General features: G+C 36.7%; 3 protein-coding genes and 1 pseudogene across 6 annotated transcripts; 2 read left to right on the top strand and 2 right to left on the bottom strand.

Moving 5' to 3' along the window:
• The first annotated feature begins 3,845 nt into the window (after positions 1-3,845).
• LOC114728453 (magnesium/proton exchanger) lies at positions 3,846-9,440 on the top strand. 3 transcript variants are annotated; one of them, XM_028915364.1, is made up of 9 exons: positions 3,846-3,987; positions 5,165-5,590; positions 6,509-6,684; positions 7,083-7,201; positions 7,296-7,486; positions 7,597-7,724; positions 8,215-8,431; positions 8,597-8,726; positions 9,075-9,440. In XM_028915364.1, exons 2-9 carry the CDS (start codon positions 5,230-5,232, stop codon positions 9,370-9,372), a joined length of 1,620 nt encoding a protein of 539 aa, XP_028771197.1. In that variant the 5' UTR covers positions 3,846-3,987; positions 5,165-5,229; the 3' UTR covers positions 9,373-9,440. The 3 variants fall into 3 exon arrangements, with proteins under 3 accessions (XP_028771197.1, XP_028771198.1, XP_028771199.1); XM_028915365.1 differs by lacking the exon at positions 3,846-3,987 and adding an exon at positions 4,007-4,155; XM_028915366.1 differs by lacking the exon at positions 3,846-3,987 and adding an exon at positions 4,181-4,239.
• A 2,735-nt stretch (positions 9,441-12,175) lies between these two features.
• LOC114728468 (blue-light photoreceptor PHR2) lies at positions 12,176-14,883 on the bottom strand. The gene is made up of 4 exons (XM_028915381.1): positions 13,818-14,883; positions 12,932-13,161; positions 12,725-12,826; positions 12,176-12,305 (listed from the first exon to the last, which is right to left on the bottom strand). Exons 1-4 carry the CDS (start codon positions 14,805-14,807, stop codon positions 12,224-12,226), a joined length of 1,404 nt encoding a protein of 467 aa, XP_028771214.1. The 5' UTR covers positions 14,808-14,883; the 3' UTR covers positions 12,176-12,223.
• A 507-nt stretch (positions 14,884-15,390) lies between these two features.
• LOC114728371 (putative S-adenosyl-L-methionine-dependent methyltransferase MSMEG_1480/MSMEI_1444) lies at positions 15,391-18,661 on the top strand. 2 transcript variants are annotated; one of them, XM_028915268.1, is made up of 7 exons: positions 15,391-15,951; positions 16,216-16,367; positions 16,443-16,563; positions 17,111-17,235; positions 17,397-17,525; positions 18,022-18,192; positions 18,306-18,383. In XM_028915268.1, the coding sequence occupies exons 1-7, from the start codon at positions 15,756-15,758 to the stop codon at positions 18,351-18,353; spliced, it is 942 nt and encodes a 313-aa protein (XP_028771101.1). In that variant the 5' UTR covers positions 15,391-15,755; the 3' UTR covers positions 18,354-18,383. The 2 variants fall into 2 exon arrangements, with proteins under 2 accessions (XP_028771101.1, XP_028771099.1); XM_028915266.1 differs by having other exon boundaries at positions 15,399-15,951; positions 18,378-18,661.
• A 761-nt stretch (positions 18,662-19,422) lies between these two features.
• Positions 19,423-26,070, bottom strand: LOC114728357 (gamma-tubulin complex component 4 homolog; annotated as a pseudogene).
• Between the last annotated feature and the right edge of the window lie 223 nt (positions 26,071-26,293).

Here is a 26,293-nt window from a genome sequence, read left to right as displayed (position 1 = left end):
CAAATATAAAAGATAAAATAAATTAAGATCTTATATTTAAGATCAAATTAAAAATTAAATGAGTTGTTATAATATGATGAAAATTTAAATCTTGTCATCAGATGCGATTAAATCTCCACCTTGTCAATATATACCTAACTGTCCGCCGCATCATGATTCCTAGTTTTTTTTTTTTTTGGTTTAACGCCGTAGGTCTCAATTTAATGATTTAATATATTACCTCGGGTCCTTAACATAAGATCTCGTTTGATTTTTATTTTGATTCTAAATATAATACTCCAATTTATTTTTGTTTCTCATGTTTATTCATTTTTTCCTAAAGTAGTCGTTATAATAATAATAGTTTTAACCAATAAACTTAATTCGTAAGGATGTTTTAGAAAATACAATATTTATTTATTATAAATAACAAACTTAATTTTTTTTATCTACTCGAATTAGTCAACTAACTTTTATATTTAAGACCAGAAGCAATATTAATAATTAGCTGATTCAATAGTAGAGATTTAAAAGACTGATAAAAAGCGAGAGAGAGAGAGAAAGGCACATAGACCTGATGTAAAGCTAAGAAAAACAACAAGAGATGGGGTATTAATTTTTCTTATCAACCAATAAAAAACATACAGTATGGTTAATAGCGGTTAGTTAAAAAAAAACTTCATGGTTGATAAGGCCCTGGAGAGTTTGAGGTTGGTTGCGGACTTGCTGCTCATTAAAAATAAGAAGACTTGCTGCCCTTGAGAAACACTTTTTAATAAAACGAGACAAACTTTTTTATATATTTACTTCGTATACTATAAAAACACTTTTAAAATCATAATTTAGTTTTTATCCAAACACCCTCTTATTATGAGATTTCAAAGAATAAAGATAATTATTAAAAAATCTCAGTGATAAATGAGATTATCTTCTATTATAAAATTTATTATTATAAACTACTCAATTATTACTTTCACGGGACATTGTTGCAATTCTTCCTTGAAGAATCATTGTGGGCGTGGCAGAGTCCTGCCTTGTTAAGTAGCCCCTTTTGATGATGTTCAAAACCAAATAAAATTAATTGAAACATATCGAATCAACCCGAATAGGAACAATTGCAGGTCAGGCGTGGTTTAATTTTCATGACATTAAAATTGATGAGTTTAGTTTTTCTCTCCGTGGTTTTTTGTTTTTTTGGCTTCAATTTGTGATGAGTCAGAGCCAAACCGAATTGCTCAAAATAATAGTAGTCCTTTTATTTGGAGGACGTCGAGAATGATACCAATGACAACCATATATTACTACCAGGCTCGACGTTAGGCAGCTATTTTTCATAGGAATCTTCTAATGTTCCAAATAACTTGATTTTTGTGCCGAACTCAAAAAGGGAGCGAAGCTGCTTCAGTACTTATATTAATTGCTAGGTGCCATGGGCTGGCAAAGAAGGAAGTAACTGATAACAAGAATCCAGAGAAGAACGGAATTAATAAAGTGATCGTGTTCTTTCGTTTTTTTGGGTTCTTGTAAAAAGAGACCGATCATGTTATGTTTTCTCATTTATTTTGTTTGTAGCATGAAGTCGATGGAGATTTCATTATTCGCATATGTGGACACCAGAGGTCACCACAGGACACACCCAGCCCTTTCCTTCTTGTTTTTTTTTTTTTTTGGCTCAGAGTGATTATTATGCAGTGAAACTTCGGGCCTCCTTTTCCCTGTCGGAGTTCTTTTCTTTTCTTTTCTTTTTGTTTTTGCGGCGGAAAAAAGTTACAATGAGAAGAAAATATGGAGAATTTCATTTAACCCCTCCATAGAAATTTTATTTCAAAATACCCCATATAATTTTAAAATTTCAGAGCTCCTTTTTGGGATAAAGTAAAATTAATTCGTGAAAAAAAAAAAACAATGATAACCCAGAGGGAGAACACAAGAAATTTAATACATAAGAATTCACATCCAAGACAAAAAAGTTCACACAATTGGAGTAATTCATTATAAATGAAAATAAGTAAGGAAGCTACGATTTACAAGTGAAATATGAGAATTTACAACCAAAACAAGATAATTCATAAGAAGAATAAAGTTATTTACAACTGGGTAGAATCAATATCAATGAGTTGTGCTTCGTAAATGGAATACGTAAACTTATAACCGAGATAAGAGAATTTATAAGAAGAATACAACCGTTTACAGTTGGAATAACTTGCACCAAGTTAGAGAGAGTTATAATTTACAAGTAAAATACAAGAATTTACAACCAAAACAATGTGATTTACAATAGGAATATCGCCATTTTCAGCTTGAGTAAGGGCAATAATGTAATTTTACCCGCAAAATTTAACTTCTTTTCAATTGTTGAGGTGGAATGAAAATTCAGATTATTTAGATTGTAAATGGAAATTGAGTATCTATAGAAGGGGCTAACTGAAATTTACTCGAAACTATTTCCGTGATTTATCATTTATCTTTTTTCGCGCTTAAATTTTCATTGAGTTCAGTTTTGGCTTCATTCTTCGGAGTTTGGATCCGTGGCAATGTGTTTTAGCCAAAGCACAAAACACGATATACGAGTGAGCTAGTACAAAGGGGATCCGCATTCCGTGCTCATCATCTTGATGAGCACGGAGTGCTCAGCACTCAAAACGTGGACGTTTTGAGTGCTGAGCATGAGGGATCTTTTTTTTTTATTACAAAAAAAAATATGTATTAGAATTATTTTTAGTTAAAGTTTATCTAATACTTTTAAATATTTTTTTTAACACATATTCAATATTTTAAAATATTTTATCATATCCTGAAATATTTTCTCATATGTATTTAGTGTTCTAAAATATTTTCTAACACTGCATTTGAAAAAATATTTAAGAATCTAGTATTTTAAAGTATTTTGTGATCTATTTGGTACCTAAAATATTTTTTCATATATGTTCATTATTTTAAAATACTTTGTGACTGGGCTTACCTAAAAACATATTTTAGGATCTAGTATTCTAAAGTCTTTTATGATTTATTTAGTATTGTGAAATATTTTTTAGTATTCTAAAATATTTTATGATACAATATCAAGAAATAGAAAATTTTTTAAAACATTAAATGCACGTGGAAAAATATTTTAAGGTACTAAATAAATCATAAAATACTTTAAGATATTGAAAACATCTAAAAAAATATTTTTGAGTACTAGATAAATGTTAACCAAAAATAATTTTAATACATACTTCTTCTGATTCTTAATATAAGAGTTAGTTTAACTAATTCAAGTATACTACAAAAATTAGCTAAATTAGTCAGTTGTAATAAATAAATGTTGTTTTCTCTAAAATGCCTCTCACTAATTATGTGTAATAACTAAAATCAATAATTGATTAAATCTTTAACACGTACAATTATTATAAGGACTATATTGAAAAAAATAAATATATATAAGAGATAAAATAGATTAGAATATTATATTTAAGATTAAATTAAATATCAAGATAATTTTTATATTAATAATTTGACATGGTATAAATTTTTTTACAACAACAAAATAAAGTAAAAAAAAAATAAAAATGCTTAGCACTCAAAACTCACAGCGTTTTGAGTGCTGAGCACTCCGTGCTCATCAGCCTGATGAGCACGGAATGCGAACGCTAGTACAAAGTCCTTCATTTTCAAGTCCGAGGAAAATCGCGCGCGCCGATGGATAATAAGTAGTTGTATTATTGCAGTTGGCCAAAAAAAAAAAAGGGTTGCATTATTGCAGTGAAGCAATTTTTTTTTTTTTAATGATGGTAATATTTTACTTTTAGCTCGCGCCTGAATGATTCCAGAATCAATTTAGTGATAAAAAAATCAATTCTAGTACAAAAATGGGCAGGGGCTCCCGCGGTGGGAACACATTCACAGTACGTCTCTCTCCCGGTCCCTTGGAACGAACGGATCACACGACTCGCAGGAAGCAGAAGCAAGGCGGAAATTGAAGGAGGGAGACAGAAGAGAGCCCACAAGAGCCCACGTACAGCGATGGTATAAACTAGACACAAACGACTTGATTACGCTGGGCATAGGCATTATTCCTCCTCCTCCATTGCCTTTGCCTTCGCCTTCCTTCTCGGATCTGTGGCTGCCCTCCGCCGTCCTTTATCCTTCATCATCGTCCGTCAGCCGTCGTCAGACAGACTTACGACGGCATTTGTCAGTCTTACCTTTTTTTCTTAATTCTGTTCTGGAACTTGATCTTCCCCTGTTCTGGGACCACCGTGGTGGTCTCATCTTCCAACTGAGTTCCGCTGTTTCAACTTCTGAATTCAGTTTCCTGCATTTGTTGGAAGTCATTTGAGTCGCCAATTTAGCCTTGAGAGACGCACGGAAACTTTGCTGGGCAGTCTTACATATCTAAAAAATAAAGCACAACTCCCGAGATTTCTATTCACGAATAGTTTCAAATACAAATGATTTAGAAAACCTACACACACTTTTTTTCATGAATAGATAACTCACTAACTTTTTGGAACTAAGTTGGGTAGCTTGTACCTTTACAGCCGGAACGAGTATTTGTCTTTTTTCTTCAAAATTCGACCATGCCGATTCGCTGCGAGAAATTGAGAGATATAAGTTCTCTAGTCTTTGAAGTTTGAATTAATTCGAGTTCAATTGTCTTATGTTTTGTTCTTGCTGAGTCTGGATTGCTAAGACATAAACAAAGGCTCAACCTCATCTCTTTGTCATAAATACTTGCTGTTTAATTTTACCTTACTGTCTAAACTGGCTGGCTACTTTCTTTATTTTAATCTGATATGTATTAAGTTTGCTTTTGTTACCCACTCATGAAAAAAATGTTTGCAAACTGGTCATGCCGTAATAAAGTGGGACATTGCTGAATATTATCAAATTATATTACGACCTGTTGTGGCAGATTTATTGTCTAACTATTGATAAGCATGCTTACAAAATCATCACATATATTATATCTGCATCTATTGATGGAATTCCCATTGTTTTTCTCCTTTCATAAAATAAAATAAAATTTTCAAGTCTTCAATTTCTGACACTACTTCAGTACAAATTTGCATGAGACAAGCTCCTCTGCACGACTAACTAATCCAATAAACTTTCTTGTTCTTTCTACTTGAATGGATATTACGTTTAAGCCTAGATAGTTTCGATGACCTAACTGTGTCTTCTTATTGAATTATTTTGTCAGGAATTCTGAACGCTGCAATCTGGACTGATTGGTGCGGTGCCGGCATTTAACCAAAGCAAGAAAGAATGCTAGGAGTTTCCAGAATACTGGAGCATGAGAAATGTGAAAGCTACTTGGTTTTCAGCGGCGAAACTGCCCTTGCAGACTCCTTCCGGACATTTTTATATTTTCTTGGTCTTGCTTATTGTTTCATTGGATTATCAGCTGTAACTGCTCGATTCTTCCGCTCTATGGAAAATATTGTTAAGCACAAAAGGGAGGTGGTAGAAATAGATCCCGTTACTCATGCTGAAGTTATTAGACATGACAAAGTATGGAATTACACAATTGCAGATATTAGCTTACTGGCTTTCGGAACTAGCTTTCCTCAGATATCATTGGCCACCATTGATGCTATACAAAACATAGGAAACCTGTATGCTGGAGGTTTGTGTTGCAAAATATCCTTTCCCATGATATCGTATTAAAATCAAGTTTGATTTTATCTCTTAAGTTCCATAGTCAGATATAGATTTCATGTTTAGGCAAAATGGTAGCTTCACTTCTGCACTAGTTGTGGTTCTTGTGGCTTTTCCATTTTGGGTAATAAGTTCTCAATGCTATTTGTCATATATTTACTTTGGCATTACTCCTAATACCATATTTGAATAATTAATCGGGTGAGGCCATATATTTAACTACTCCGTCCTTTTTTAATCTCCTCACTCAGGCTTGCATTTGGTGAATAGTTGTTACTTGCATATCAGCGATTGGGTTCTCATTGTCACACTTTTTCCCAACTTGTTATAACGACCTCTTTACAGAGTCTGAAGAGGCATCTGAATCTGGTTGTTCATGTTTCATAAGTACCATCACAGTAGCTTCAGGAAATATATATTATTTGTGTAGTCATAGAACGGTCACAACAGATGTGGACTGTCAAAAAATTAGTTTTTTACTTTATTTTTTAAAAAATAAGTCTTAAATGTCAACTGTAAAAAAGAAAAGATTCATAATAAAATAAAGTAAAATAGAAATGAAAAAATCCGGATCATCTCAATTTAACAGTCTAAAATGGAAAAAAAAAAAAGAGAGCATGGTGCTACTATTTTTACTGTAGCCAAAAAGCTGAATTCTATAAAATAGTTTCAATAGTCTGAAATTACACTTTCTTAGCTTGCCATTTAAAGACAAAGAGTACATGCATAAAATCAGCTATGTTTTGCATGTGAAGCGATATTTTGTAGCTCGTATTGGACAACACGGTGTTCTATGTATCAGGTGCAATGGATGGTAGGAAAGTGGAACATAAAATTGATGTCACTTAATATCTCATTATTATCTGTAACTTTGCTGAATATTCAGGTCTGGGTCCTGGAACTCTTGTTGGTTCTGCTGCTTTCGACCTTTTCCCAATCCATGCTGTTTGTGTAGTTGTTCCAAAAGCTGGAGAGCTAAAAAAGATTGCTGATTTAGGAGTATGGCTCGTGGAATTATTTTGGTCCTTCTGGGCTTACATTTGGTTATACATAATTTTGGAGGTAACAGTTTCAAAATCTAAGCAATGAACTGCTTGCTTTCTTCTTCTCTTTCTTGATGGATTTACTTCCTGATCTGTAAATACTCAATTTGATCCTTCATTCTTCCGAAGAGGTCTAATCCTGGTAGAATCTGTCATTGATGTGAAAATTTGGAAAGAGAGTGCGAGAAAACTTCAAGGACTATTTCTTGCTCTCTTGGCTGATAGGTGTGCTCCCCCCCCCCTTCCCGTCTAACGTGTATAAGTCCTTGTGCATCTCCTCAGGTTTGTGTTTTTATAGTACTAGGCACTACCATGCACCTTTGTCAGCGAGTAGTGCCATCTTATTTTCCTGTTTGCTTCTTTAACTATGAAAGAACAATTTTTCCTTGTGGATATTCATCAAATAGTCCAACATAGGTATGGACTCCAAATGTGGTGACTTTGTGGGAGGCCTTGTTGACAGTAGCGCAGTATGGATTGCTGTTGATTCATGCTTATGCTCAAGACAAACGTTGGCCTTATATTTCTTTACCTCTGTATGCACCTTTCCCTGTTTCCTTTTATTAAAATTCACTCTACTGGTTGAGGTTTTGCAGTCCTTTAGTCTGATGGTTCCTTTGATATTTGAAGTGCAAGAAGTGAGAGGCCAGAGGATTGGGTGCCGGAAGAGACAGATTCTTCCAAACAAGAAACTCATGACCATGAGGAGTTCCCTGAGATCATTTATGACAGTGAAGAAAATAAGGATGTTGTCGACATTTTTTCCATTCATTCAAAAAATGAGACTGGCAATTACCAGACGGGGCTTAATGTGATGAAGGGTTAGTTGTTAATCACAATAGTTTTTTTTCTCCTGCGGATATATATGCTCAGCATTAGAAACATTCTAAATTATTTGAACCATCTTGTGTTACATTTATCTCATTTGCAGATCCTTTGTATCAAAGAGTGCCTTCAACAGAGAATGATGCTGAAACCATTGACGATGCTACGGAAACGGTGTTGGGTGATACTTATTTTCTTAGACTTTGGAAACAGCAATTTGTGGATGCAATTATGGTAATTCGTTTTATGTTACAAACAGCATAGCTTCTGAAAATTAAATGGGTCATTTCATAGATTCATGGATGTTATTAACTAGATATTTGCGATGTCTGAGAAGGATAATAACTTGAAAGTTTTTGGAATTAACCTTGATAGAATGTATAGAAAGAGATTGATTACTGGCAAAATGTTTTGAAAACTCAGCGAATTGTTTGCAGAAAGATTAAAAGAATAAAAAGAATTACATAAAGCTCTATGGGTACCGCATTGCTTATGACCTAAGAATGGTGCAGTTTCTTATAGATTTTATATGTTAATGCTTGCTCTGTGACTCATTCAGAAAAGTATTACACAACTGTGAAGATCTTGGGTCGAGATTGTAATTTACTTAGAAACAATAGTATTTGCTGTTTATTAGTATATTTTGTCATTTTATGTTGAATGAGTTATGAGAGGACGAAGTTTATACCTTTGATTTCTGGTGACCATTCTGCTTCTTCAACAGTTGGAAAGCAAAAATTCAAAAAAGCTGGACAACATCTATCTCCGCGCAGCTAGAATTTTCTGGCAATTGCTCCTTTTACCATGGAGACTTCTGTTTGCTATTGTTCCTCCATGTCATATAGCTCATGGTTGGATTTCATTCATCTGCTCTCTACTTTTCATCAGTGGGATAGCTTACATCGTGACTAAGCTTACAGATATGATTAGTTGTGTTACAGGTTTCTTTCTCACTCATCCCTACTTTCTAGTCCGTTCTACTACAGTGAATTTTTTATTCAAAGTCGTCTATATGGCTGTCAATTCTTCGTTCATTTGTTTTTGATAAGACCATCTATTTCTCCATCTATTTGTTGTGTCCCTCTCTCAGTTTTCGCGTTTTGCAGGAATAAATCCTTATGTCATAGCATTTACAGCATTAGCCAGCGGAACCTCCTGGCCTGATTTAGTAGCAAGCAAGATAGCTGCTGAACGCCAAACAACTGCGGACTCTGCCATCGCAAACATCACTTGCAGGTCTTCCTAATATGCATCTCATTCTAGGACATGTTCACATAGTTGCATCATTTCGTTGAAGACAGTTCTCAGTCATATTCCTATAACACCTAATTTTTACGGTGAAAAAAGAATCATTACTTCGGATTTTTGATTCAACCTGTTTTTTTTTTTTTTGGGGCCAACTTCTGATTCAACCTGTTGGTGTTACCGTATTGGCGTGATTACGTGTTTCTGACTTAAGAAAATCTTTAGACCAAAATCTTGATATTTTATTAGTTTCCCAAGTTAATCATGGCTGCTTTTACGAAGAAGAAATCAAAATTTGTGGGAAGCTCCTAACTTGATGTTATATTTGTGGCTTGGCAGTAATTCAGTGAATATATACGTGGGCATTGGGGTTCCATGGCTGATTGACACCGCATATAACTTTCTAGCGTATAGACAGCCTCTGCGGATCCAGAATGCCTCAAGCCTAAGCTTTTCATTGCTTGTTTTCTTCGTTACCTCTTTTGGGTGCATCACGGTTTTGGTTATTAGGCGTCTAGTTTTTGGTGCAGAGCTTGGAGGGCCAAGGCGCTGGGCGTGGCTTACCTGCATATATTTCATGTTGCTCTGGATCATTTTTGTTCTGCTATCTTCTCTCCGGGTTTCTGGGGTCATATAAAATTATATTTCAGTTTCTCTCCTTTTGCCTCACATAGGTTTATGATTTTGGTTTGTTCATCCATGCTAAAACCTTCAATCATGTCCCTTCTCTTATTTCTCCACCTTTCTTTTTATGTATTATGTAACCCGTGATTAGAAATGGAACGTGAATTAAGTAGATTGAAATTATTCATCTTTTTATTTTTCTCGATATTCAATTTGGATTTTTTTTCCTGCCTGTTTTTATTGTTATCAGCACTCTTTTTAAATACTAAAAATATAAAAAATGAGTACTGACAAGATTAAAATTAATCAACTGTCATTCTCTTCTCCCTCTGCGAGTGTTTGTTTTCTTTTCTTCCCCCCCCCCCCCCGGATTTCTGAAATTCATGATTCCTATTGATAATTTACATTTTGCCTTTTCCGCCATCAGATAATTAACCTATTTCAAATGTTTTTACTTATCGAAATAATACTCATCCTTTTCCAATTCATCAATCTAAAAATTATAGAATCTTTCTCCACTATTAAAAAATGTTAACAACATTTAAAATCAGTCTAATAATTGAAAAATGGAAGATGAACTTCTCCCTCTATAATAAGACATCCAACGTAGTGGGTTGGGTTTGGGCCAGCATAATGGTGCTCATTAACAGTAGAATGGTAAGATTTGCATTACCAAGATATAATTTTCATTGGTCAGATTTAAAATTTTAATTGAGTTTTAAATAAAATCATATTTTTATAAGTAATATTTATGAAATTTTCTTTATTTTAAATTTTGTATTTATTAAAATACTAAATTATTTAAAATATAAAAATAAATTGTATTAAATTTGGATTATTCGAGACGATGCAAATTGCAAAAAAGTATTTGTAGGGTCGAAGAATAATCGCACAAGTTTGGCATCACAAAATCAAAAACGTCATTTATCCATGATCACGCTGAAAATGTCGTTAAAATAAGATGATAGATCTGATCTGATACCAAATGCGTATAAAACGGACAAACAATTTTGCTCCATTATTGTCATGTCTGGTTTCTCAGTATCTTCTATTAAAACATTAGCTAGATTCTTACTCAATAATGTCTGAGAAAAGCATGCTTCAAGTGGCAATCATTAAAGACTCTGAGAAATGGATCCTAGACATACTCAGAGAAATGGAAGAATAGGCGCAAGGTAGAATAAACATTTTAAAATATTATTTTGGAAAATAAAAATTCTGGCATATTAATTCTCAAAAGCCCCTGCTTATAAAATCGATCAGGCTTCACCTTAAGTATTTTCTAGGTGAGTTTAGTATTTTAAAATACTTTGTGCTGTAATTTTGTTTTTAAATGGTAATTTTGCTCTCAAAACTTTTTTAGGAGCAATTGACCGTCAACTTCCAAAAACCCCGTTAACCCAAGAACAGATTGCATAAACAAATTACCTTTCAATGTTGTGTGACGGTATTCGCTTAATAATGAGATTAAAATTACTCCTAAAAGATATTTTAAGAACAATATTACACCATGCTGGTGAAAATAAATAAATAAATAAAATTATACCACACAAAATTTTAAGACGGTAGCAATTATTCATGTTTTCCGTGACTGCGAGAGGTAAAAAATTTGTTTGGCTGTCGATTCATTCCAGAAACAGAAGCAGGTTTTTTGAATGCGAATTTATGGGGCTAGTGTGTCATGAATCTAACTGAAGCTGTTGGCAAGAGGGACGAAAGTTGGGCGGAGAAAATCGCAGTGCTCTGCTGGCTCTTATGGAGACGCAGGAGCAGGAATGAGAGGGTGTTTGAAAATGTTGATCTGAAAATTGACACCTCACGAGTCCAGCAGTTCTGCGATCGACGCAGCGAGCTAACACGAAACTCAAGGAGGTTAAGCTAAATGGAGCGAACAATCAGCAGACTCGAGCGCAAACCACTTCAACGGAAGTTGGATCAAAGTATTTGTAGATGGTGCCTGGTCGGAACGATCAGATAAGGCGGCATGCGGAGGAGTTGTCCGAGACCGCCACGACAATTTGATTGAAGGCCGCAATGATACATACACATCGCAAAAGAAATGAAGTGCTCCAAACCCAGGAATATTCTGCACCATGACAGGCGAAAAGAGCCCTCACCGGGAGTCCAGGATCTCTTTCATTTCATCCACTGTATTTAGTTCTTTGGTTCCAGTGCGACCTGTTAAGATTTCTTGCTCTTTGTTTTATTTCTTTATTGTAAAAAAAAATTGTAATCCAATGTAAACCCTACTCCAATTTATGCCAACCCTCTCGTATCTTGAGAATTAGGTGCGATTCCCCAGTCCAACACTTGGAGTGTTTGGATCTAGCTAAAAATGTTTTCTTTTCCGCAAATTAAAATAAACTTTTTTACTTTATATACTGTAAAAGTATTTTTAAAATGTTTTCACCTAAATATTTTTTTTAATCTGTGCGATTAAAACTTGTGCCATTAAAACGAGTGTTTTCGGAGTGCTCACAATTGACAAGAGTTTTGCGCCTCGATTCTTTCCGATATTTCTTGTCTCGAGTTTATCCTTCGACTACATTTACCAGAAGGGTGTAACAAATGGGGGAGTGAAAAAGCTTGGTTCCAGATGGAATACATTTCACATTACAACAATGGGGAAGTCTTCCAGAGAACATACTGATAAAACTCTTCTAGTGAAGTAAGATAGGCGAAAAATGAAGCTAAGATATGCTATGAACAGAATGACCAAGTCCAGTGTCAAGCTTGGATACTCAGGCAACTTATTCGCCAACAATTATAGTAGGAGGGTTGGCAGCAGCACAGCCAAATCTCTGTTTCATACAACCGCCCTCACAAGCCCCACAGCTACATCTACACAACAAGAGATCCACAACTTAAGCAAGGGCGCCCGTACATGCAGTTGCGGGAGCGCCTTCACGCTGCTGCTTTGCTGAGCTATATTTCTTGGTAATAAACCTGGACTCAACCCACACAAACACATTTCACAAAATCATTCTGACGAATCAGCCATTCATTCTCAGAAAGAGTTTCCACAAACAATCACAGGAGAACAGCTTGCGAAGAAGTTTCATCAGAATATGTTTGTTTTCAATGAACTGAACAGAAATTTGGGAGAACCATACTACGGAACAAGCCTAAAAAGTGCTTGTTGCCAGTAGATTACTGAGTAAACTAATGCAATAATCAGAAGCATTTCATTTTCATGACTTCAGAAAAGGCGGACCAAAAAGCTATGATCAGATCATGATCCACAGGGCCCCAACATTTCTAGGAAAAAGGACGTGATAACCTCAATTGCAACTCGTTATCATGTAACAAAGTGTCACACTACATCCAAGTTCTAGAGATTAAGAGAGAGTAACGATTCAAATTACCTAAAGAAGTCCCTCCATAACAGCTCGAACATCAACCAGTTGGTTCCGTTATTGGATATACTGCCGCCACCATTGTTTTGGCTTGATGAAGCAGAAATCGTTCTGTCAGTCATGCAATTCAATTGTGAGCTCAATAGAATAAAGCCTATTAGCAAGAGAAGTGATAATGTAAATATCATTAGAAAGGAGTATTATCTGAGGGCGCACCTGCCGGCGGTCTTCTTTAGTTCATCAAACATTGTGCGTGGGGAGAGGCATCCCATCGCCAACCATGGAGAAATTTTGCAGGAGAAGTTGGCACCGTATATGCTTCCTTGTTTGCCATCGGCAAGCCCCTTCTGTGGTTGAGCTTCACACTCAGCTGCAAATTTTCTGAGCTTCTGCAATGCTTCAGTCTCCCCTCCTACCATAGAGGTATTAGCAGCTGACTTCCCATTCTACATGATGAATACGGCAATATAGTCATTTTCAGGAAAGGCAGAATCAAGTTCTTCTTCAGAACTAATATAGGGTGCCATGACTTCATTACAAACAATCCATGCTCATTCTCCATGACAGACAAGAATACCAAGCAAAGATTAGGGCAGCATAAAATTCAAGATTTAAAAGCCATCTGGACGTTAGAGAACACAGAATGGCAGAGATGATGGGATAACTGTCTGGTACAGCCCGAAATTCTGACCTAGAGGTTGAAACTCATATAGCACGCCAGAATGCGCAGCTAAGCAATCAAGGCAAGATTTTGGCTGTCATTGCTTAGTGCCTATATCCAATGTCTCATATTTGTCAAGCGCAGAATCATTTAGATACATATTACAGCACCACAGTACTAAAAATGTCTTACGAGCGGAATAACAATAACTCAACTTCCACTCTAAGATTGAAAGAAAGGGAAGAAAAAAAAAAAAAGGGGACTCTCGCTTCCATTCATATCTCAGCCAACATCCCGGTAAGTGGAAACAACCATTGAGACACCAAAATGCTTAGTTAGTCCAATTTAAGAGCAATACAAGAACAGGCATGCAATACATAATAATGTCTACAGCTAGACAAAACAACAGAGTAAGTCATAAGAGTGATAACGAAACAAAACCTGTGCCATTGCCGCGGATGGATTCAGGCCAAGGTCCACTAAGGAGGGAATATCCCCAGGTTCCACGTCTCCTCTAGATGGCAGTCCTTTCAGCTGATCCAGTGCCTCAATTGTCTTCCTTATCTCCAACTTTTGTAGCTTCTCCCTAAATCCTCCATAATTCGTAGGCATATCTTCCAATTTGAAAGGTAAGTCATCGACATGGAATAAAGTACTACCCCAGAAGTATTTAACCTCCACATTTTCTTCCTTCAGAGCCGCTTCAATTCTCTCCTCAGCCTTCACCTCATCGTGGGAAACCTCTCTGTGTGCATACACCGCGTCAGCACCGATCACCTTAGCTATCTCAACCAATACAGTCTCAGGCTTCCCAACTCTGACCACAAGATCAGACCCTCTTGCCTGAAGGTTCTTGCGAAGATTCGAGACCGATTCGATTAAGAATGTGGCACGGTATGGCCCGGTCTTATCGAACCCAGATGATGATTTCCCATAGTCCCTGGGGTCAAAACAATAAACCGGCAAGACCGACATGGATTCGTTGTTGGCGGAGTTAAGGCATTCATTATCGTGGACCCGTAAATCATTGCGGAACCATACAATGGAAGTTCGGCGAATTGCGGCCCCATTGGAAGGGTCTAAGGGGCGGTGAGGACCCAAAGTGAGAGGATTCTGGAGGGGATTAGCGGAGATGGTGGACTTGAAGGAGATTTTAGAAGGCGGAGGAGAAGAAGTAGTGGAAAGAGAGAGGTGTGTGAGCGAGGAAGCCTGCGTAGGGACCTTAACCTTGTTGGGGTGCGCCGAGAATAACGCAGAAGTTTTGGGTTGAGCGAAAAAGTGAGAGGGGAGAATAGTAGACAGAGAGAGGGAGAGTGAGGCAGTAGCAAATGGAGGTACGGCGGTTTCTTTGGAAGGCACCACCGCATGTGGGTTTTGTTCTTCCTCGACTTTGAGGTCTTGGTTCTCCGCCACTGGGAGATTGGAATCCATTTTCTCTCAAGGATTTTGGAAGACGATCGTGGCGTCAAAGATAAGCCCAGCTTAGCGGCTTCTCTCGCACTCGCTCTATTTGTTAACTACGCAATTTCTGGGGTTTTAAAGAGGGTCTGGGCGTATCTATTGAGGATGACGTCCATTTACCTAACCTCTTATTATCTATCATGTACTGACTTCCAACTTTCACAGCCTTCGGTCGCGTACAAAATCCAACGGAAATTGATAATATGGCCATATGAGTACACTGACGCGCTCTATTCTCCAAATTTTCTATTTTAACGCTTTGTTCTCGTGTGTTACCAGGAATCATTTGCACTTGACGGGCATAACACCCTCAAGAATTTTAATTTTAATCAAAATCTCAAAAAAGTTAAAACTTTTTGACAGCATTAGACTGCTTTGATTTTTGTGGTTCACAATTTTAAAGGCTATCCATTGGCTGATTGTAAGGGAGCCATTTTGACTTCTTAAATGATACAAGCACAGCTACTACGCTAAGGCTGTCCTCCTTTCGAAGGTTATTTTCAGTATAATATGATAAAAAAATAAAATAAAATATGTTTCAGAATATATTCCTTACGAATAAGAATGAATAGCAAATGCGTTAGGTGATTTGACTCGAGTGTTTTCCCTCTCCGAGGGATAAAAAAAGGAAAGAAAAAGAAAAAGAGAGAAAGAAATCAGTAGAAATTATTTTATTATATTTTAGACATATGATTATGATGATTCTGATGAGGAGAAACTGCAGCTCAAGCAGGGGAGAGGGATAACATTGTTTGACTCTCCTGGATAATGGATGCTATAAGCCAAAACCACATATAACCGAAGAAAGGTGAGCCTCCTGTTGGATCGGCACAAGCACGGCAACGGTTTCTCCATGTAGAAGAAATCAAGAAGACGACATCAGATAAAGCTTCAATTCGAAGGCGTCATTGGTGAAAGATGAAACTCACTCATTCGGAATGCTTTATGTATTTCGCAAAACCACCTGCTATTGATTATATGCGACCCCGACTGAGCTACTCCTTTACCAGAAAAGTCTGCGTTTCTGCAATGAAACTCAACGAGGACAATGACCCATTATTCCTCGCTGCCAGCAATTCTGCTTCTCTTCGTTACCAGGAATCGCATCGACCACGTAAATCAATCTCTCTCTGCCTTTCTGATTTATTTCGGCTAACTTTTATCTGGCTATCTCAGACATTTCATCAAGCATCTTGAAGACAGCAACCAGAGCATAAATGATATTTTATCACGTGTATAGTCACATGCACAGTAGTTATTCAGTTAGCTAATTTATGGTCAGTTGTAACTAGCTTAGGACTCCGACTACTTGTATATAAACTAACGATATCATCTACAATAAGAGAACACTTATAGTGTCACTTCCACGCAAGTGCAGACCCTCTGTTTGTGGACCCGTATGCCGATTGTCTTGTGCCTCCAAATACTTCGAAGGATGCAGACCAAGACTCTCACCCTTATTGTCTTGCAACTAAATTCATTGATGATAAGCTACTTTGGACTGTTAGCCATATTGATGGACTTAAACAGGTAATTATAAAGCTTTGTCCCCCCCTATGTAACCTTCGTTTCAAGTTTTTGACGGGGTTCTTGCTCTAATTGCAGGTAGTTTTGTTGACTGATGGTATGGATACACGGCCGTACAGACTTAGTTGGCCTCCTTCAACCAGGCTATTCGACATATCGCCAGAAAGAGTATTCCAAACAGCAGCTGAGAAGCTTGAAGGTGACATAAGCTGGCCAAATCAAATGATTTTTGGTCTGTGAAGTAAAATATTTATGCTAACACTGTCTAATATTGATCTTGAGGACAATGGTGAGAATTGGAATGCGCTGTTTACCCGAATGCACTCTAGACGTGCCAATTATTTACTTTTGAGCGTTATGACTGCAAAGTCCATAAAACCAAGGTTTGCTTCTAGGTTAGGAAAGTTACCTATAGTTGCTTGTCTTAGAAAGTTCAGGATCCTATAATGTTGTATATATTGTTTTGAGGCTTCTTAGCAACCTGTTTTATTTTGCAAGCAGTCGTTTTTTCTCTGGTAATGCACATAGACCTAACATAATACTCTTGTAATTGAGAAGGTGTGCTTGCTTGTTTTTAATTATTAACGCATGCAACGCGTTTTCATTCTGATTTTACAAGACTGCTTTTCTTTTGTTTTCTTCTTCTTCTTCTTCTTATGGGTGTGTTTTGGGGGGACCCTAGTGGATGGGTAGGGAGGCACATGGGATCATCTAATTGCATTTTTTTTTCCCTTTAAAGCTTTCAGGTGTTGGGGCTAAGATTCCTAGAAGTTGCTTATACTTGCATGTACCAATGGAATCATCAGATTTAAAGCAAAGTTTGCATTCCAAGGGCTTTAATGGCAGCAGGCCAAGCGTGTGGATCATGCAGGTGTCTAAATCTATCAATATTTGAAACACCAAAATCAGAATCATTTTCCAGAGACTAGTATTTGAATATGATTTCCATCGGAAAAAAAAATGGAAGTACGAAGGGAAGAAGGCCCTGTTACTTGAGATAGTCGGGAAAGTTATGTAGTTTTCTTCTTGCAGGGGTTTCCTATAATGACATTGGCAAATTTTGAAGACGTTTTGTCAATGGTAAGCAGTTTGGCCATGAAGGGATGCTTATTTGTAGGAGAGTTGCCTGGCTGGTTAGCTGAGACAGGAACAGGAACCAAGGTCAATGTGCAATCAGTTATCTTTTTCTTTTTTTGGATTTTTTTTTGTCAAAATCCGCAATCAGTTGTCAAGTGTCATCAAGTTTAATTCTAAATGATTTTCTTCGAAAACAAAATAAAAATCTTTTTCCAGAGACTAGCAGAGTTCCATGGCAATGGAAGTACGAAGGGAAGAAGGCCCTGTTACTTGAGATAGTCGGGGGAAAGTTATGTAGTTTTCTTCTTGCAGGGGTTTCCTATAATGACATTGGCAAATTTTGAAGACGTTTTGTCAATGGTAAGCAGTTTGGCCATGAAGGGATGCTTATTTGTAGGAGAGTTGCCTGGCTGGTTAGCTGAGACAGGAACAGGAACCAAGGTCAATGTGCAATCAGTTATCTTTTTCTTTTTTTGGATTTTTTTTTGTCAAAATCCGCAATCAGTTGTCAAGTGTCATCAAGTTTAATTCTAAATGATTTTCTTCGAAAACAGAAAATAAAAATCTTTTCTGACTCCAGGCAGAGTTCAGCACTTGGCAATGGATGGATAGACTGTTCATGAGCAATGGCTTTCGGGTGGAATTGATTAGTGACGAAGAAATTGCAGAAAATGCAGGCAAGGAATTTGCTCCAAGACGCTCCACTAATATGCTGTTTGTGGCAGAACAGCTACGGTTTTCTGATGATCAGGTGAAGCATCGAATATATTATTTAGTCATAGGGGTCCGTTTACACCTTACTGAGGGACTGAGATAGTTAATTGACCTCAAGATTATTGCCTTTGAAGCATATTCTTGGTGCAGACATGTGCACTTCCTCTTTTTCTATACTTACTCTCTCTCATCGAATAATTCGAGTCGCTGACTTGCCGGCAGATGGAAACATGGAGAAGAGAATTTCAAAGGGTGGAAGATGAAGGGGATGAAGAAGGTTTTGAAGAGCTGTAGCACTTGTATTTTCAACCCAGGCAGACAAGTCCAAGGTCCAAAAAAAAAAAAAACATATCCCTGCCTCCGTTTATGAAAACCCTGAGTTCTTCCTTTTTTTTGGCCTTCTAGATTTATTCCCTTAATGTTACGGATTTGTGCACTTTTATGATAAAATGAAACCAAATATATCTTTTCGTTGGATGATAATAGCTTAGAAGTTTGTTTTATTATCATACTTGTTTTTGCGACATAAATGTTTTTCTATTTTAAGATATATGGAAATATGTTGAAAGGAAAAAATAAAATTGCGCAGGTAATTATTATTAATAGTGCTTATAAATAGTTTAACTTTTCGTTGCGCGGAAATTGGGCACAACTTCCAGGTTCGAGAGTTGAATTGCAGAAGCCCATCCCTCGATTTCTTCTCTCATAAAACGCTAGCATTCGCTCTGAGCCCATATTTTTCAAACGAAATGAGGATGTAGAAGTCAACCAAAACTGGTTAAATTGGCAAAAAAATTAATCCATACAGTACAGATGCAAGGTCAGATTTCATTTCCGGAGCTGAAAGCCTTATAGGTGGATATCTTATAAATAAATTTTTTAAAACTCTGAAGCCGGTCATAACCTTGATGAAACTCAAAATTCATCTGAACTTAACTTATCCAAAAGAGAAGCCATAAATCAAACGTGGAAGTGAAAATTCACAATGAACCCACCCATCAATACTGTAACAAGGAAAAGATGCCAGTAACTACGTGCACTTAAAGAGGGCTTTTGTCAACTCATCGAAGGCATATGTGAATTGCATGCCGCCAGTTCGTCATACTACAGATTACAGAATAATTACGTACAAAGCGATCACTGCTCACATCTACCAAACAGCGAATAGGAGAGCCCGTGCCAACGTGCCATCCACACTACGAACAATTTAAAAAAAAAAAAAAAACACACACACACACACAACGGAGAGTAATATTATGGCCCCGGCCACCAGCCAAAGTACCTGCAATCCGACCAGCCTTTGCCATTAAAATACATTAGTTAAGTATTCGACTGAGAACCCTTTGTCGGAATTACAAGCAACATGTGCAGCCGACTTGCAAAGGACGATGGCAGCATAGAGGATCCGCCGATGATGACACGTGCATGCCATATAGATAACAAACTGTTTATAGTGAAGGCCAAGAAACTTGCCCTCCAGGGTCAAGAGTATCAGCAGAAATTTGAGCCGCTTTGACCTTGGCAGAATGACCTATTCCTGATTTAGAACAGGGAGTGCGGGGCGTGGTCTTACAACATTTAGCACGCCTCTTGCAGTTGCCTATGAAGTGAAAAAAAAAAAAAGAACAGCCATGGTAAGGGATGAGATAAGCAAGACAGATAAACTACTTATAAACTGAGGTCCGCTGATCTCATGTACCTCAAAAAATGAATTCAGATTTAACCGCAAGAGAAAACGTCTTAGAAATGGAGCCCGCTGACTCCCAGCTAGCCTGCTGCTGCGCAGTATTGTGTATAACGAATTTGATTTCTTGTTGAATTCCTGATACAAGTTTGAGAGAACAGTAATGAAAAGATGACACCATGTAGCACGAAAATCATGGCTCAAGGTAATCACAGGAGGATGACTGATTCTGGTTCTGGAGATAGGATGCGCAACTAACGACCTGGGGAAGTACAATAAAATGGGGGGAAATAAAGCAAATGGGGAAAAATGACACAGCAAATGAGTGGGTAACTTCCAGGCAATAGACCTGCTCATGAAAATCAGCCCAAATTGTCACTTAATGAAAACAACTTAGGCGACCAAAACTAGTGTCACTGGGGAACGCATCTGATGATATAGAAAGTTCTAGTTCTGAAAATATGCATTTAGGAATATAAAGACAAAATGGTCATTCATTGTTTTAAATATTGAAAGAGAATTTCAATCATTAGTAGGGAGGGAAGATCTCATTCATTTAATGCCCACAAACAAATGCATCATATGTCACTATATATCATTATTTCCCAACTATTTCTCTAAGAATCCAAGAGTTATTGATCAATATTGTTCAGTAGTCAACAACCAGTTCCTTGTAGAAATTTTATATCTGTATTATGGTCAATTTGAACGAAGCACATCTAGAGTTCTCACTTCTCAATGCATCAGCATGCCTCCATTATTGGCTACTATTTTTTTTTTTTTTTGTCCTTTTCATCGTCAATGCATTTTTCATGTAGTAAGTTCAAAGGAAAATTACATAGAGTTTCTATAATTACCTCCGCTATATGTTCCAGTTCAGATGTATTGAATAGCTATCTAGGTTTTCAATTTCCAGCAGAATTGCAGGCAAAGCTTCATGATGCTATCCAGTATCCTTGACACAGAACCAATGTCTAAGAAAGACTGTGAAATTAAGGCTGCCAGATACCTGGAGAACACATTAAAATATAAAGGTGATGTTGTTGAAACAAGTAATGAGAGCCAGAATCGCTTCTTTTTGTGTGCGTGGTTTTTTTCTGTTTTTCTTTTTTGGTTTTGGCCTTTCTTTTTTTTTTTTGGGGGGGGGGGGGGGAGGTTGTAACAGCATCAGCATAATCAGGAGGCCACCCAGGAAGCTGGGAACCAGTTCTAGAGAAAATGAATTATGTGTTACCTATTTTCTTACTCTCATCACTAAACAGAAATCATTATCCAAATGCGAATACTTTTTCTGATGCACAGAAACCATTTGACAGTTTTTTTTTTTTTTTGTAGTTAAAATTTGACATCTTTGTTGCCATAATATACGGACAGACAAATTCTAAACGTGGACATCCAGGCCCTAACATGACAAGGTCCGCAAGCAATGGGATATTTGTTCTACTGATTTCTACTGATTTGGTGGTTAGCAACTAGTATCCAATTCTAACAAATATAATCACGTAAATCAAGATTTTATACATGTGAAAGAGTTTATCAAACACCAAAAAAAACTATTTTATGTAACTATAAAATGAAACAACTTAGAAGGAGGATGTTAAAGTGTAATACTCTTGATGGAAGCCCACAAGTTCTGTAAAGTCGTGAGATTCTTGAATATGCGTCTGTAATATATTCCACTGAGACTCTATCACATCCACCTGCAAAGAAAAGAACAAAATTTTGAATTTGAAAAATTCTATTTTGGTAATTGAGAAGAAAAAAATATAGATATCCAAGGATGACATATTATCAACAGGCAGAGGAATACTCGGCAAGAAGAAAATAGGATTGGTAATAAAGAAGATTATAATTTATAGTATCAACTAAGAATGAAAAGCATTCAGAAACTTACATCAGATTCCAACTAAGGAAATGTATAAGGTATCACCTATACATTTTTCAGGCTCCATTAGTTGGAAGCTCTACCTCTGGACTTACCACAAAGGGATTTATGAAAAATCAAGAGCTAGACATCATCAGTAGTCCCTCAATTTCTCATCAACTCTCATAAATTCATTTTCTTTCTTGGTAAGTTCACTAGATTGACAATGTCCGCGTCATAAACTTATTAGTGTATGATCATTAACTTTTCAAATGCTTTATTAGTAAATGAAAAGACCAAACTAGCTTATTGCATAATATTGATAGCAATAATTTCATAAATTTCACAGAAATAAAAAAAGACATAAATGACAACCTGGATATAAAACTGGAGATTTCTGACCAAGAATGCCATATGCTCTCTAACATGCCACATTGGTTGAAGCCGCTGACGCGTCTGCTGTGTTATTGAGCCCTTATCTCGCCCCTTACGGCGTTTGGCAAAATCACTGTGACCAAGGTGCATTACAGATGCCCACAATTTCTCCAATTCCATTTGTGTCCGTTTGAGCCGCAATAAGTATTGGAAAACTCTACGGTACCTGTCAAAATATCATTTACAGATGACATGAATGATGAGATATTATCTTTGATTAAGCATTCCAAATTCAAATAAATGATTATGAGTAAGTTCAAAGTCTAAAAACATGAAACTAATTTCTTATTAATATTAAAATTTATGAACATGACCTACATGATGTGAAATTAAGATCCAAAAGTGGAATTTGTTGAAATGCTTATTTTAAAAAAATTTGATGGATAGTTTACCTTCTTCTAAAGCTCAGTTGTCTCAAACTCAGTATATCAAGTTGAAAAACAATAAATTAAACCCTCCAAGATGTTTAACAGTGTAATTTTCATCTCACTCTTTGCAATGGGGTTAACAAAGATTGATGCTATATACAATGAAACAACTTAGAAAAGAAAATAATCCACTTCAAGCGGCAGGAGGATAAGAGATTTAGAATCTTACATAGAGAGGACTTCTTGAGTGAAAAACAAATGCAAAGGCCAATCAACAGAGTACTCAAGAGCAATGCCATCCCATCCATCAAGTGACAATTCTGAAGAAGCATTTGAAAGTGAAGAACCAGAACTAACATCTGCATAAGCTGTTGCCTTTGGCAAATCTGATTGGGAAGATTTGACTGAAATTCCAAAAGAAGGCATCCTAGAAGAGAAGAAAGACAATTCAGCGTACATAATTAATAATTCCTCAAAACAAAATCACATGAATGAAAAACAAATGAGTTTGAATTCCAACCGCAAGGATACTTTAGGGAAGTATTTGTCTTCTTCGCCAATAGTTTTTATTGCAGCCTACAAAGTCAAGAAATTTCAATTACCCTGCTTACATATGATCATGAGAAACACTGAGCCATAAGTCATTAGTTAGACAAACCAACTGAAAAGGGACCATAAGATCTGCTTCAGCAGTTGATTGGCGTGGTGGCAATCGCATTAATTGGCGACTTTCCTCAAGGAAACACTACAGGGAAAAATTATCATGAGTCATGAAAAGATGTCAACGAACAAGCTCATATGGGGGAAAAGCCAGAGGAAGTACGTTATCAAAACCATTTTCTCATGGATAAATAGTTGAAATTGAAATTTCAAAACACATCCTTTTCCCCTCTACTTTCTTACGTGGTGACTAATGAAATTTGTAGACTCCTTTTCTCTCTCCAGACAAACAAAATTGAAAATAAATATCATATTTCTCAAAATGAAGTGCGGATTGACTTTCACCGGAAAAGAAAAAAGTGCAGATTGAATTATAAATGAGTGCATGCCAAGACACTAGATATGCAACAGTTCATAATTTACCTGAAAGAAATCTCCTTTTGCCAAAAGAAAATAGTCTTTAAGGGCCTTCAGGTGGCCATTCAAGTCAGCTCGTACCACAACAAGCTGCAAAGGTGAAGAAAATAGATATTAATGGTGGCTCCAAACATAATTGCACCAATTAATGACCATATGAAACTTAAAATCTTTATGTTATGCACCTGCCAAAGATGACTTGCGGCTATAGTATGAATAGAGTCAACAGCACATTCGAATGATCTTTTGTGAAACTCAGACGATTCCTATAAAAAGTTAACCATTAGTTTTCCTTTAGGCGGCTAATTGTTGTAGTCAGTGGGGTAAGAAAATCTTAACGAGACAGCACATTGATCATTAACAGGTGAAATAGAAGACACAGCACAGTAGCATGAAAAACCTTTAGGTCTAGAAGCATGGCTTCAATCTTATCTGCCTCAGACTGTGGAAGCAAATCTTCTCCCAGTCCTTGACTATTTACAGCCTCCTTTAGGAATGGAAAGCGCTCTGCTAATCCTTGTATTTTCTGAAAGCTCTTAGGAAGTTGGTGATATACAGCAGTACCAGACTGAAAGGCAGGAGTTGGGTTCCGTAGAACCCTAACAGCTTTACCAGCAAAAAGAATTGATTCAGCCACACGCATTGGTATATATTCTGGAAGCATATCCTGCAAGGAAGAAAAAAAAAGTCCAGTCAAAAGGACAGCTGCATTTCCCATTTGCCAGAAAATTAACGCTGGTCATATCCTTTGCAAAGGATTAAAAAAAAAAAAAAAAAGGAAATTGGCAAACGAAATGAACTTCACTTGTCAAGAGTTATCAACAAATAATGAGTCAGTACCAAGGAAATATGAAACCCCAAGTGCCAATCTGTTAAAGTTGCATCATCGGTTGACAGTGGGCCAACTTTCCGGCAATGTCAGGATGATATGAGCCTTGTTCTCTATCTCTATCTTCTTGCCTGAAAAATAATTGATTCAGTTCAACAGATAACTCATAAAGGAATTAAAAAATGGACAGCAGAACCTGATATATCACAAATTTTATATAGGGACACACAAATCATAAAAACTGTGGGAAAAAAAATAATAAAGCAAAACAACATATTCAACTTTAACTGGTTTTCATATACTCTTAACACGATTCCCCTGAGATACAAGATATGTGTACATAAAAGTATTGAACCACACATAGTAACAGTTTACACACAAAGAGTGATAATGAATTACCTCCTAATGAAAAACTCTCCATGCTGATCTTGAAGGATCCCATAAACCATCCATGATGCTAGCTGCTTGTACATAACCTGATGCCCCTGCCAAAGAAGCCTAAGCTTTGGGGAGAGGGAATTAAAAACAAAAAAGCAAAAAAAAAGTGAGTAATGGTTTGAAGCGTGATCAGTTCAAAGTTGAAAACTCCAATAAACATATTCATCCCAAGAAGATATCATCTAACAACGTGCAACCCAACGTGGCATTCTTTAGTAGTTGTCCTTCACTCCTATAATTTTTCTAGGAGGAGCAAGGATTCAGCAGCTAAAAGTGTAATTTTTCTTCACTAATTAAATCTCTGAACCCATAGAGATCAGATAGCTGGAAAAGGCACAGATACTTGTGACACTGAAGAATAATTGTATACCTTTTAATGCAAGCCTGTAATTCAGGCACTCCACAATGACATCTCTTGTGTAAAAGATTAAGAAGCTGACCGCCGCGGATATTATCACGCTCAATTTCTAGAATGAGCTCGTATAAAGGTGGCAACAGAACAAAAAACTGGAAATCATATCAAAACCAATTAACAAAAGATCATGTCGAAACTATAGGAAATTGTTGTGCAAAAGAAATTCAAAATCACCTTATTAAGGCCTTGAGTAACGGTTGCCAAAATAGGCATGGTTTCAGACAACAGCTTCTGCTCAAGATGCAGAACAGCAGACCTATAAATTGACAGTACCTCAAGAATGCCATTAGCTAAGGCCCTACGATAAACACTCGGCTTTTCGGCTTCCCCCTCCGACGCCTCAGGGATGACACCCAAAGAATAAGCATTCGCAGACCTTATCCAACATAAATTCCTAGACTTGGTAGCAAAACGATCCAGCTCTCTGTAATAAAATCCCAAAGTGATGATCTTCTCAATGAGTTCTCTGCAACCAAAACATTAATTAGAATGGTAAAAGGCGAAGATATAAATGTTGCACTCTCACAATTGTTCAGGAAAGAAATTCATCAAAAACCCTATAATGCAGACATTCTAGAGTTTAAAAATTTGGAAAAGGAGGGAAATTGAAAAGATGGTGCGAACCTATTACTGGGTTCGATAAAAGAAATATCGGGAGCGAGCTTGAAAGTGCATTCATCGGAAATTGAAATGTTAGAGGAGAGTTGCTCTCTCTGATCGATAATCAAGTCGCCAGTGTAGCCTAACAGTGAAAGAAGCAGCTCGTGAAACATTCTTCCTCTCAGACCATGCGCGCGCTAGAGATGCAAATGTGGGGAACTGAACTTGCCGAGTATTGAAAAAAAGAAAAAAATTTGTATCTTTTTAAAGAGAGAGAAAAAAAACAAGGGCTAATAATATAATGTCTCTCAAATTTATTCTCACTTTAGTTTTGATCTCTCAAGTTTTAAACTATAAGATTTTTTTTTCAAGTTTTTTTAATTTAAAACAGATTCAATAAATACCTGGACCATATTCCCCTTGAAAGA

Source organism: Neltuma alba, unplaced genomic scaffold (assembly GCF_004799145.2).
Source record: "Neltuma alba isolate B1F8T4 unplaced genomic scaffold, ASM479914v2 tig00012535_pilon, whole genome shotgun sequence".
NCBI classification, from domain to species: domain Eukaryota; kingdom Viridiplantae; phylum Streptophyta; class Magnoliopsida; order Fabales; family Fabaceae; genus Neltuma; species Neltuma alba.
This window is presented reverse-complemented; position numbering and strand designations above follow the sequence as displayed.